Source organism: Meriones unguiculatus, chromosome 1, assembly GCF_030254825.1.
Source record: "Meriones unguiculatus strain TT.TT164.6M chromosome 1, Bangor_MerUng_6.1, whole genome shotgun sequence".
Lineage (NCBI taxonomy): Eukaryota > Metazoa > Chordata > Mammalia > Rodentia > Muridae > Meriones > Meriones unguiculatus.
In genome coordinates this window covers 154,965,488-154,979,819 of record NC_083349.1, presented here as the reverse complement: position 1 = coordinate 154,979,819, position 14,332 = coordinate 154,965,488, and the positions used below count along the sequence as shown (strand labels likewise).

Genomic DNA, 14,332 nt, shown 5'->3' with positions numbered 1-14,332 from the left:
AATGCAAGAATATGAGAAAACATAAATAGACTCTGTTAAGATAAAAGCATGCAGTGTTCAGAGAAACCCAGCAGAGCTAACTTCACTCCCACTCACAGAACCTCTTCAGAAGAGACCGCTGTTTTTCAGGAAGTACTGGGATAAACTAGAACCCTCTCCATAAACCACTGTAGTCTGAGTATTAAAAGCCTTTCTCCTGGATATAAATGATATTTATAAAAAAGAGAAAAGACCCTGGGAAATATCAAAGAACATAAAGAAAATTATCTCAGGGCTGGAGAGACAGCTCAGTGGCTAAGAGCAGGGCTCACTTGCAGAAAACTCAGGTCCACTTCAGAACTACAGCAACCACTCTGCTGTAACTCTAGCTCCAGGGCTTGTGAGTGACGCCCTCTTGTGTCCTCCTCAACCACCTGCACTCAAGTGAACACTTTTTTTTTTTTTTTTTTTTAAATCACCACAATCTTACCATTAACATTTTGGTATCCTTCTAATGTTGTTGTTGTTTTTTTAATTTAATGAAAATGTAATTTTGTCGACTTCATTCCAGGTTTATATTCTTAAACATTGTCCACATTATCAAGTTTGTGTCACAAATTTTAATTCAAGGATTAAAACTTAAAAGAAATTAAAAATTTCCTTTAAATGGCTAGATAGTATTTTATCTTGTAGAATCCTATAACATAATGTAATTTTCAATGTAGTGAATACTGTTTGGTAATCTTATATAATCTTTCTAGATTTTTTTTATATGGAGACAGACACTTACCTTCCGGTTTCATTCATTTCCTTTCCACTGGTCCAGATTAGAGGCTGGGATAGAGTCCAAAACACAGAAATCTAGGTAACAGAGTTGAAATGTTCTGAGGCGCATAATAATTTGTTAGATTGCTTGGTAGAAAAGATGTATCCTTTTATGCTCCCACCAGCATCAGAAGAGAACACCTCGTTCACTGCACCCCATCCAATGCTTCACCATTACCTGATTCAGTGAAATGCACTGTAAGAGGATGCTTCCTTTGACTCTGGGCTCTAAAATTCTTCCTCGCCCATAAGCTAATGGAGAGATGGCTGGTCAGGGAGACCCGGGCATTCACCTTCTGGTATTAGAACTGTGTGATTCATCCAAGTCACTTTTGGTGCACTGCTTCCCCTTAGTCAATAAAAACCTCACCTTAGTGGGCATGGCTCAGAAGAATTCAGTAAAGATTTTTTGTTGTTGTTGTTTTGTTTTTGCTTATTTTAGACTAAAAACTAAGGCCTTCTACACTGTTGGGGATTTTCCTAGTGCCTGGTGCACAGCTGGTGCACAGTATTCAATACTGAAGGACAAGGCTCTATATTCATATTATGGTTTGGATCTGAAATGTCTCCCAGAAGCTCCTGTGTTGAAGGCTTGGTTCCAGTGCAACAAGTGTTCCAAGGTGAGACACTGGGACTGGGAGGCATCCATCTTCATCAATGACTTAACCACTAGTGCCTTCACATCTTCATGGGAGATGATAGAAACTCTATAAGATGGGACCTGGTTAGAGGAGGCAGGTCACTAAGGACATGCCTTTGAAGGGTATTATTTTGTCCCTAGCCTTTCCAGCCACCATGAAGTAAGTCTTTCCCATCACACACTCCACGACATCTGTCTCTATAGAGGCCTAAAACAATGGAGCCAGGGGCCATGGACTCCTTTGAAAGTAAGACAAAATAAACTTTTCTTCCTTAAACTGATGCATCATATTTTGTCAGTGGTGGGATGCTCACAGACAAGCAAAGCTGAAATGCTCCTTAAAGTTGAATTTTACTTCTGACAAAATCCTAGGCTGATTAGCTATTTGCATTTCCAGTCTTTCATACCCTTTTGTTTCATATCCTTTTACTTTTATACCCCTTTATTATTCAGCCAAGCAATGTGATATGTTACTAAGTCTTTGAATACAACCTACACCAAGACCATCACTTCATATCTAAGAGTTTGTCCTAAATAAACAATGTATTTGTTCACAAACACACACATGTACTGGTAATTCCAAAGATGGGAGGAGAGAGACCACCACTCCAAATCATCATGGCCAAATTAATTAAAGCAAGCTTTTTTATTTATGTACAAAGGCTGTTTCTCCCTAAGTCGGAATTTGAGATGTCAGCATTGGATGTGAGGAAGATAAGGCTTTTATAGTTCAGGGTTAGGGAGTTTCTAAATAGGGAATTTGGTGGGCAGAATAAGAAGGGTTAAAAGGGCAGAATCATAAGCAGAGTAAGTTGGTCCGAACAACCTCCTCAAACAAAGACATGGTGGCAAGGTGGGCACAACAAGGTAGTCATAACAACAGGTAGTCATAATAGCCTTTCAAAACAAAGGCTGGGTTGCAAGATGATTATAAACATCTTTTTGAAACAAGCATGGTTGCAAGTCTCCCAGAAAAGAAAGTACAGAACCATTTGTAGTCGAGGTTACAGGTGGGGCATAGCTCAATCCTCGAGAAACTGAGGTTTAATCATAAATAGGAATTAACCCTACTTTGTCTTTACTATAAGATGGCTTTTAAGCCTAAGATGGAGGCAGGCTGGCTCTTCAGTATCCTGCATCCTTCTAGTTCTTTCTAGGCTTTGTAGGATATCACACATTTTTAATATTCAGGGAAAAAATAATAAATGTTGATTTGGGTAGAAAAATAAACCACAGAAACATCCTGGGGAAATTACCATTAAATAAGTTTTTAGCCGATGGGCACATGAGCCTATCTCAGGAACCCCTCAACCCCACCAACCACACACTGGAAGCTGCTTACATCTTCATCACTCATGAAAACGTGCTGAAGAGGCCACCCATGGTTCCAGTGTTCAGTGTTTAACATGAAGCCTGTGCCATCTGAAATGCTGTTTCTCCGAGGCAGCCCTCTCCTCGCTCACCTTACACAGGCCATTCTCTGCGTTTAGACATGACTCGTGTTCATGGGAATTTTGGCTTTCTTTTCTGCTTAGTTTCTCTTCATATTTACTTCTCGATTTGAGGCTAATGTTTTCAATTTTAAGTCATGATAAGCTATGTTACAAGCCTCAGTGTATGGAATGGAGTGCCTTGTGCCAGACAATTGATCAGAGATGAGGAAAGTAATTGATACATCAGGGTCTCAAGAGAAAAGGGGAGGACTGAAGAGCTCTAGCAGGCCTGAGCATGGCAAACATGGTGCTGGCAGGCCTTGCCTTCTCCTTTTCTCTCTCCCCTCTAAACCATAGCTTACATCCCTAAATCTAGACACCAAGGTCTGTTCCCTTATTTGTACACTTTCTTATGCCAGACTCATTACTAAGGCTGATCAGCAAGGTCCAGCTACCAAAGAATTGAATTCTAGCAGTCAAAACCCCCCCTTTTGGCTAGCCTAATCAAAACATAGCACCACATCCTAGCCTATTCTAACACAGACCTCCTTTTTCCACTTAAAAAAAAAAAATCACACCTGCAAGGACATTTGCTTGCTGTTTTCCACTTAAGCTAGAAATCAGCCATTTTACTTTCTTTCCCAATTAATAAAGGATCTGTGAAAATAGGTGTTTGGGTGTGATCTGTGCCGAATCCAGGGTCCAGTAAGGAGGCCTCTGCTCTGTGTAGGTCCTGTAAAGGATGCAATGCTTCACACAGCTGGAGTAAGGGAAGGATGCAGTGCTCCACACAGCTGGAGGGAAGGGAGGATGCCATGCTTCACTCAGCAAGGAGGGGAGGGTACAATGCTTCACAAGGGCTGGAGTAAGGGAAGAGTACAGTGCTTCATGCAGCCGGAGAGAGAGGGAAGGACTCAATGTTTCATACAGCTGCAAGGAGGGAAGTCAGAAGAGGGGTGGCCGTGAGAAACTACATAATTCTCTCAACTGGGTTGTATTGCAAATGTGAAAGTGACCATTAGCTGGTCAGTGGGGCTGGCAGCATTTCAGAGGGAAGGTGGAAAGAGTCCAGCCAGTTTGCATGCTGCTAAGCTGACATTACAAGCTTTAGCCCTGGGGAACACAATTATCTTCTGTCAAAGGAAATGTCTAGAAAACCCTGGGAACAAGATCAAGGTTTAAATTAAACCAAATGCAATTGGTAATAGCTATGAACCATAATAAAACTGACACACAAGATTTTCGTTAAAACCTTGTATTAGGTCACAGTAGTACATGTAATTATTAACTGTATTTGAAAATCTAAAGAGCCAAGTAGTCCCAAGGCAGCTTTTAAGAATAAAAACAAAAGTAGCAAAGAGCAGTCTCTCGGTTAAACACTTATTACAAAACTACAGTAGTTAATGTCAAATAGGCCTTGAGGAAGGAATAAAGTGTAAAAACAATACTGGTATATAGGAACTCGATAATACCCGAGACAGTCCCACAGTACACGGGAAAGAGGTCATCTCAGCAGGCAGCGCTGGGCCAGTCATCTCTGTGTGGAAAAGCACAAGGAAAACATGATCCCTTCCTCATACCAAAATCAACTCTCAGTTAAATAACGAAGTGTGAAAGGCAAACTTCACATAGATCCCCAAAGGCACATACAAGAAACATGACTTTAGGGTAGGAATTAAATAGGATATAAGATCATTAATCATTAATAAATGGAACAAAATCCAAATAGGAAGGTAAGTTGTAAAGACATAGAAACAAATGGTAACACTGTGTTGGACACAAATTATTAGGGGCTGTTGAGGTGGGTAACCAGGTAACAAGCCAGAGAACTTGAGTTCAGTGTCCCGGACTCTCAGGGTAGGGGAGAACCAACTCCCGAAAGTTGTCCTCTGACCTCTGTGCATGTAGGCATAGGCAAGGATTTTCTGAAAGGACTCTAGTATTGTAGAGAATATCCCCAAAACTCATAAATGTGATTAGATGAAAATTTATATACATTTTCATATACATCAAAGGAAACAACCACCAGAATGAAGAGAAAGCTGATAGAATGCGAGAACAAAATCTTGTCAAACACACCAGACAGGAGATTGATATCTGTAAGACAGTGTAAAAAGACAAAAAAAAAAAAAAAAAAAAAAATCCAAATTACCCACTCAGTAAGTGGGCTAATAAATCAATAGGCAGTCCTCAACACAAAGAAACAAAAGGCCCAATATATTCTTTAAAAGTGTTTGACACCTTTAGCCATCAGAGAAATGTAAACTAAAAGTGCTTTCTGATTCCATCTCATGCCAGTCAGAATGGCCGCCACCAAGAAATGAGTATGTGGGGAAAGAGGAGTCCTCATGCACTGCTGGTGGGGGCCGAGACTGGTGCAGCACCGTAGCAATCAGTGCAAGTTTTCTCAAACACTAAAACAGGGGCTGGAGAGATGGCTCCGAGGTTAAGAGCACTGGCTGTTCTTCCAAAGGTCCTGAGTTCAATCCCAGCAGCCACATGGTAGCTCATGACCATCTATAGTGAGATCTAGTACCCTCTTCTCACATGCAGTACAGAACACTGTATAAATAATAAATAATATTTTTAAAAAAACTAAAACAGAACAACTACATGGCCAAGCTGTATTCCAGAGTCCTGAACATTCATGTTCATTGCTCCACTAACCACAGTAGCCAGAAAATGAAATCAGCCTAGATGTCCATCAGCATACAAACGGCTAACAAAAATGTATACATACACAGTGGAATTTTATTCCACCATAAAGAAAAATGAGATTATGACATTTATAAAAACAACTGATGTAACTGGAAATCACTGTTGAGTGAAACAGGCTAGAGAGACAGGTGCATTTTGTCTTGTATGTGGAAGCTATATTTAAAGGTGTGTGTGTGTGCAAGCATGTAGATCATGAAACTAGAAAGGATATCAGAGAAGGGAGGAAAAGATCTTAAAAGAAGAGAAAAATAGGGTAACAGAATACATGTGTTAAGAAGGCTTTAAGGGGCTAAATAGGGAAGAAGGGGAAGCGCTGGAGAGCAATGGGAAATAAGAACAAGTGAGACAAAATGTAACTACATGTATGAAAATGATATGATGAAACTCCTTACCCTGCAATCTAAAAAGAAAAAATCAATAAATTATAAAAGTGAGCAGAACGCAAAGCTCAGGGACAGAGCAGCTGCCTGGCATACAATGCCAAGGGTCCAGCACTGAACAGACAAAAATGACATTTTCACTCCTTTAGAGTCAAATGAGGTCCATGGTCTTACATAAAGGATCATTAAATGCAATTAAAAGATCTACCTATCCAATTGGTAAACTCTATGTGGGAAACTTGAGAAATAACATCAAAAGCTCTTTGACTACTACCACTTCAGAAAAGTAAAAATAAAAATGGAAAATCCTAAGATTATCAACAATATCGACATATTTTTTTCTATCAAGTGGGAACTAAGATTCCCCTCCCCCAGTGGACAAAATATGTGACTGAGCAATCCAACAGAAACAGAAATGTCCCTACCCACATTTAACATGTCCACTCATGAGCAATGCAAAATGGCTGCCCTCAGGAGCTATCTAGCACTGCTGGCTGGGTTAAGAACTGAGAGCATCAGGAAGGGCTGGGAGGTAAGGACCACAGACTGCCTCACACCGATGCCGCAGCCTCTGTAACGGGGCTTTGGCAATCCTGAGCAACACAGCACCTCCTCTCTTATATAAAGGGATCACACTTCTGAGATCTTTCTCTAAGGAAATAACTCCCAAAATGTGAACAACACACTAACACGACACTAGCATCTGAAATTATAAAAATCAGAACTATCAAAATGCACAAACCCAGGATGAGAAAATAAACTACTGGGTGTTTAAATTCAAGTATATATTCAAGGCGAGGATGACTGCATAAAATATGAAGCAATTTTCAGGGCACAATACTCAGACACAACAGGCCTGAGTTATAGCAAAAATCTTTTGTGTGAAAAAGGGAAAACGATAAAATTCCAATTATTCTGGCAAAAAGAATATAGAAAAGGCACATTATACTGGAGCTGGTTAAGGACAGCAGGTGGACAGAAAGGGGTGGGGAAAAGAGAGTACATATTGAATGGTTCAGAATTCCAGAAATGTTAATGCGAGGGAATTATTGGGGGCAGCTGCGTTTGAGCAGCCTGTAGACTGCAGGCCCACTGTGCCATAGCTATACAGAACATTCTCGGGAATATGGAGGTGAAGAGGAAAGGAGTGCAGGGCTGCAACCTCCTCCGCAAAGATCAAAGATAGTTGCACATGTGCTTAACGTTTAAAATCAAATTTAAAGGAGGGGTTAGGTCCACTATTCTCACCATCTTTCTGTAAGATAAATATCTCAAAATGTTTAGGAGTGAAGTGTAACTCGGTGGTAGAGTCCATGTTTAGCATGTAGGGCCCTGAGCTCCACCCCCAACAACCAAAGTAATAGCGTAAAACTCTCACATGCAAAGCTTAGGGATCAACACTGAGATCTGAGGCCACTGGACTGAGTACTCAGGGGTGAGGGATGGGCTAATCTCATTAACTTCAGGTAAGATTTAATGTAAAATACACTTCATGTCCTAGGTCATATTCAAGAGAAATGCAGATGTGAGCCTCACCCTATCAGTGGTGTTCATATTTGTTTATACATTCCCTGGCTCTAGAAAAATGTGCTCAAAATCAGGTATATGCTACCATCACTTCAAACACATCAACAAGTAGAGGGCATTTTAAAGACTAGTGTGGGAAATACTTTCTTTTAAATGGGCTGTAACAACCTTGAAACTAAACAGTCTTGTGATAAGGCAACTTAAGCAGCCACCAGAACCAAGTGTGGCCTGAGATATCCCATGTACGACTCAATGCCCAGGGACCTTTGAAAACTGCTTTCACTTCTGACTGCCTGTTTGACACAAACTGAACAATGGCATTAAAATCACCTGTTAGGAAACAGGGCAGCTAGTCCTTAAAACAGGCAATGATAGTTTAATATAGAAGTTAACAAGGCAGATTTGGGGAAAAAAAAAAAAAAAAAAACAACAAAAACAGGATGCCAAGGAGAGCATGCAGCGTGGCAGGAAGCCTCTAGAACACTTGGCTGGACGGATGGATGTGTTCTAATCCAGCATACCTTATTAGCTGTCATGAAAAGGATGAGAAAACCTAGTACTTAACTGCTGACAGCTTGTAGCTGAAAAGAGGGATGCAATGAAACACATACGGTTTGCTGATTTCAATGTCTGGACTTTGGAGAACTTAATGAGATCTAAAAGGAGACCCCGTGATCCACAAGGACCCTGTAATAGCAACAGTTATCTGTCCAGCTTTACAAAGAACAAATTAAAACTGTAGTCTGATCAGGTCTGAGATAACTGAAAGGAAGACAGAAAGGGTTTATTCAACAAAACCAAATCTTTATTATAGAATTCCTTTGTAATATCTTAATGTCAGCTCTTAAAAGTCTCAAAATACTACGTGGAAGTAAATGTCTAACAGATACAAAAAAAGACACCAGCTCAGTTTGAGGGAAATATTGCTTCTAAACACATTAAAATTTTTTTCATGCCAGGAAACCACTTTTAACTTAATTTTCTAGTGAAGATTTGTTTCTTTCTTTATGAAGGCACCAACTGTTGATTCTTCTCAAGCCTTTACTTCTAAGGCTTATCAAATGAGCCACTCTATGAATGGGTGCCTAACAGGTGAAATATGCATCCTGCACACCAGATCAAGGATACTTAGAGCTTTGCTGAATAGATTCTCAATCACTGCAAAACACTGCAGCCAGAGTGCTCGGAATTGCAGCCACTCTGCTTCCCAGCGGCCAGCACCTCCCACTGGCTCCTGGCAGCAGCATCTCTAGAGTGTTCACGTCATAGTTTAAGGCATGGCTTTTTTATAACTACTGTCACCGGCAATTTTAAAAGTTTATAAAAATAAATTTTATATGTTCCTGAATTAAACTGCCTGTTTAGAGGCTTGACTTGCAAGCAGCTAGAGAGGTACAGTGCACGCCCCATATAAACTCATACGAAACACTGCTCAGATGAGGTGGATTCTTTGGTAAGCATAAAGGTCAAAGGTCTTCATTCATCGTGGATCTATCATATCCTACAAGAGCAAATGGGGGTGCTCAAAATTATCTGGAAGTCTGTTGGGAGGCAGGCTGATCTGAGGCATTCACAAGGTCCCATGAAAAAAACAAAGAGAACCCAGTTCTATGTTGTCACCCAGGGGCAGATTTGGCTGGGCTGGGGCTGGAGCCAGAGTCTTGAAGGATTTGGTTTTGGTCCTGCGAATGTACCTTTTCCCTCTGAAGAGACTGTAGTTATCAGGTCCAAAGCTGCTGCATGCTCCGTCTATGATGCACTTGAGATAGCCTGTGTTTCCCTTAGGCAACATGGCTTGACCTGCTTCTTGCTGACTTCATCCCACTGTATGATATTTTTCCACTGACCATGTCCCATTTCCCCCTAACAAACTTTATATAAGATGTTGTACTTCTTAATAAACTTGCTTGACATAAAGACACATCCTTGTAAGACTTCCTAAGCCCGACTCTATCTTCTTTATTTTCTGAACCCCTGGCACTTCCTCTCAGAAAGCTGTCACTGAATAACAACTTGTTGGTCCAGGTCAGAAGACTCCATCTAGCTGACACCCACAGGCCTGAAAACTGTCAACAAAGAGCCAATGCTAGATTTTGCTCCTTTAAATAAGCCCAGGGCTTTGTGGTATAGCTCATTACACAATGACCTTCAATAAAGAGCATTTCCCTTCCTTACTTACCATAATGCTAGGGTGTGGTGCATGCTAGTAGCATGGAAGATTTCCATACTTCCACTTGCCAGGGACTCACTTCCCCTTGCAGCTTTCAGCATCATTCTATACCCCAGCCAAAGTTTTTAATGGAGGAAAAGCCTCAATAAGCTTCCTGGAAGCCTGTCAGGGAGTGGTGGTGACAAGTCCTCACTGTCACTCAACTAGGAGCACTTCCCTGGCACACAAGGCACCAGCTAATGCTGCCCACAACCTCCCCACTAGCCTCCACCCTACAGAGGCCCACATGTCATCTCCATTCCATGCAAATCCTGGGAATGCTTCCCCTGAATGTGATGCAGCCATTGGGAGAACTGCCTGAGGGTAGCTCACAGGACCAGACCTTCTGCTCTAGTGCTCCTTCGACAGTCCTGGCTCTGTCAGTTACAGAGCACGCTCTAAGCAGTTCACCAGTGCTGGACACTGTGGTAGAGGCACCGCTGTCAGGTGCTGGGACCCCATGCTTGGCCAGTTGCAGACAACATTAATTTGACGGCCATGAACGTTGCTTAGCCAAAGCAACTGGTGTCTGCCTATGAAAACACCACGTTGGTGTGTTAGTAGGATCCAGATTTTCTCAAGGAGTGTTTGAACACACTTGCCTTTTAAAATTAAAAGGACGAGCAGAGGTTTTTAGAGTGGGGAAGAGGGAATGAGATTATTTAACTCAACTCTGAAAGGGTAACATTTTTATTTCCTTCCTAAAACAATTAAGAAAATATAAACCTGTTGTCTCCGTCAGTTTCAGGATCATCCAGAGATGTTTGCAGCAACCAAAGCCATGATAAAGTGCTGCTGGTAAGAAAGCCTGGCACCAACACTGGGCAGAAGCTTTTTGTCAGTGTGTCAGCCTGAACTAACCATGCGGTCAGCTGGGGCTTTGCCTAAAAAGTCCTTGTCAATATTTTTAGGAAGACAGAAAATTTCTATTTACCCTTTCTCCCCCTGATGAGTATAAATGAGAAAGAGTGTCATTAATGATATAGAGAGAACTTAGAACTCAAATCTCTGCTACAATGTGAATAAAAAACAAAAACAAAACCACAAAAAAAATAAACTTAACAAAACCCTCATACTAGTTATTGAAATATAAGGCCTTGTAGTCCCTCAGTCTTAGTGCATGATCCTCTGGCAAGCACTGAAATTCACAGTTGGTGACAAACAGGGAGCTCAGGCTGCTCTGAGAAGGGCTTGCTTCTGGAGATCCAGGAAAAGATGGCAACACGAAGCACCCAGTCTGTTGTCAACTTTGCTGCTGTGGCACGGGAGGCTGACAGTCTTCGATCATGACGCAGAAATGAATAACAGAAGGGTTTTCTCTAATCTTCATTCAAGAATGGCATTTAGCAAAGCCCTTACAAGCCAGAAGCACACTGTTACACCAGGAAATCAACATACGGCAGAGCATCCCTAGATAAGGACCGCAGGCAGGCTGAAGACTAAGGGAAGCAGCCATCTCCTTACCACTGGGCTAGGACATGCTCAGGAAACAACACTTCAAAATATAAACCCTACACACTAGGGTCTTGGTCGGCAGACGTTTCAGGCTGCTTAGCGGCACCATTAACATCTTCAGCTGTAAAGTCAGGATGCAGTGCTCTGATTTCTTACTGTATTGTGCAAATTTCTAAGTTCCATTAAAAACATTATCTTTGGTTTCTTCTTAGAGAACTGCTCATGAAAGGGTCGTCGTCATCATCCTGAAATGACACAAATGCTATGCCAGTGACCACTCATCTCTGTTGAGCCAGGACAAATTATTACTATTAAAATGGCATCAGGGAAATCACATTTATTTTATCTATTTCCTCTGTATCTGTGAAATGTTAAAGCCCAAGTCAACTCTTTGTGTATTAGAATAAAAATCTCCCAGACTTCATGTGTGAATGCATATACCTGTAACACCCAGTGCATACATTTCTCCCAGTAACAAACCTTAAAAAAGGCACAGGAGGTATGGGAAAGCCAGGACAGAAAATATTCAAGTCATTTCTATTCTGTTCCTGAAGTTTTCTCACTCCCCCCCGCTTTTTTTTTTTTTTTTAACCATTATGTGTATAATGGTTTTTAACCATGTGTGCACTCACATGCAGTTGTGTGACCTGTCAGGACAACTTCAATGCGTCCAACCTTTGTGGGTCAGGGCTCAGACTCGGGCTACCAAGCTTGTACTCCAGTCACTTCACCCATGAGTGTCTTGCTGGCCTCACTTACACTTATCACTCACTGTGTCTGCCCTCTCACATGGAAAAGCCTCAAGTCTGAAAAACTGACTCCCTTTTCCTGTCACCCATTTCATAGGAGAACAGATTGCTTTCAGGCCACTGGAGGAAAAAGCTGAGTAAAGCTGCCTTTCTGCTTTTGCAGAAAAAGTAGATGGAGTATTTCAGGTCTGTAGGCTACAAACATCGCAAGAATGCATAAATATCAGGCATTAACTAGGAATTTACTGAGAATGAAAATAACTAGCTAGGTCTGGTGTCACAGCTGTGTCATCCCAACTGCTAGGGAGGCTGAGGCAGGAGGCTCACAAGTTCAAGGCCTGTTTGGGCTACAGAATGAGTCAACCTTTGTAGCTGCTGTGTGAAGCCTGTCTCAAGGGAAAGAGGAAAAAGGCTGAAGCCATGACAGCTTGCCTAGCATGTGCCAGGCTCAGGATCCAAACCAAAGCCATTGAGCAAAAACAACTAACAAGCCTTACAGAAAGCCTAGTTATATAATCTGATGAGAGATAGCATTAAATGGATCACACTTTAGAGCTCCATATTTGAAAGATAAATTATGCTTATAACTTTGTTACCATTAAAATGTTGGTAAAAACAAATGACTGTTTAGCATTAGACATTAACAAACCCATGTTTTATGAATTCTCTAGTGAGAAATGGATGCTTTAAGAAGCACAAATTCAACTGTTTGCTAATTCGTTTTCTGTACTGTCAAAGGCAGGCTTTGCTAAAAACATATAAATGAAAACTGGTAATGTGTATTCAGATTTTCTCTGTAGTTAAGTGCAAAACAGTATATCTACATTTCCTTTTCTTCTGTGTGAATGCATTTTTGTGTTCCAGTGCATTTGTCCCCACACCCCAGTCCTGGTATTGCAGGTATGCGCGGCCATGACCAGCCTTAAGTGAGTATCAGGTCTCAGGTCCTCCTGCTAATGCAGCAGGCACTGTACTCAACAAGTCATCCTCTCACCTTAAACTCTACATCCACAGACATCCAGATGGCAACAACATGTCGCCACTCAACAGGCTGACTGAGCTCACAACCTGAGGTGCAGCAAGCTTGGCAAGCAACTGCAAGCCTGCAGCTAAGACACAAGGAACATGACAGCAATATCAGATGTTCAAAACAGAGAGGCACATACAACATAGATGAACACTAAGGGCACTTTGCAAATGGGATAAGCCAATCACATAAAAATCACTAGGAAATTCCCTTACACAGGGGCATACAGCAGACAAAGTCAGAGAAGAGAGCACAGTGGTGATTGCCAGAGGCTGGGGACAAAGGTAAGGACACTGGGATGTATTTAAGGAGATATGGTTTTGCAAGACAGAAGTCCTTTAGGTCTTTTTTGTCCCGTCCCATATATTACATTCCGACTACAGTTTCCCCCCCCTCAACTCCTCCCAGTTTCTCCCCCACCCTCCCCTTTCTCTTGGATTTACTCCCTAACCCTTCAGAAAAGAGCAGGCCTTCCAGGGACATCAACCACATATGTATGACATAACAAGTTACAATAAGTCCAGGCACATATTCTCACATCAAGACAACCCGGCAGGAGGAAGAGATTCCCAAAGGCAGGCAAAAGAGTTAGAGGCAGCCGCTGCTCCCACTGTTAGGAATCCCACAAGAACACCAAGCTACACAGCTAAAACATAAATGCAGACAACCTAAGTCACTCATACAGGCTTCCTGATCTGTGCACCAGCTTGAGTCCTGGTTAGTTGATTCTGTGGGCCTTGTTCTTGTGGTGTCCTTGACCTCTGTTTCCTCCTATCCTTCGTCCCCCTCCTCTAGAGAACGTCTTGAGCTCTGCCTTATATTAGGCTGTGGGACTCTGCATCTGCTCCCATCAGTCGGTGGATGAAGTCTCTCTGATGACAATTATACTAGACTCCAGTCCCAGCACATCATGCAGGCCTGAGAAACTGTAGGTGGGACGTTTTGTCCCTCCACTTGTGTCCTTGCATGGCCACAGCAGACGGCTGGTGCAGCCTCCATGTCCCCCATTACTAAGAGTCTTTGCAGTGTCACCCTCACAGATTCCATGGAGTTTCTATTGCACTAGGTTTCCACCTCATTCCTGAAATGCCCCAATTCCAGTCGTCTCTCCCAGTACCCTCTCCATCCCCCACCCCACCTGATCCCTCCTGTTCCCATCCCTACCTGCCCTCAGCCTACCTGCAAAATCTATTCTTTTTTTTTCTTCGAATGTCGCTATTCTTTTTTTTTTTTTTTTTGTATTTCCAGCATGAGCTTTTTTTTTTTTTTTTTTTTCTTATTAGTTACATTTTGTTAACTCTGTGTCCCAGCTGTATCCCGCTGCAAAATCTATTCTATTTCCCCTTCCCAGGAAGATTCCTTGCATCTCCCCTTAGGACTCCCTGTTACT

At 41.9% G+C, this 14,332-nt stretch overlaps 1 protein-coding gene across 4 annotated transcripts in view; it reads right to left on the bottom strand.

Moving 5' to 3' along the window:
* Nucleotides 1-8,285: 8,285 nt before the first annotated feature.
* The window catches only part of Mre11 (MRE11 homolog, double strand break repair nuclease), a 54,140-nt gene continuing 48,093 nt past the window's right edge, over nucleotides 8,286-14,332 (bottom strand). For all 4 annotated transcript variants that reach the window (XM_060369513.1, XM_021635149.2, XM_021635148.2 and 1 more), the window contains one exon: nucleotides 8,286-11,411. In XM_060369513.1, coding sequence (XP_060225496.1) covers nucleotides 11,358-11,411 — 54 coding nt within the window. In that variant the 3' untranslated portion in view covers nucleotides 8,286-11,357. The remainder of the gene's footprint in view (nucleotides 11,412-14,332) is intronic.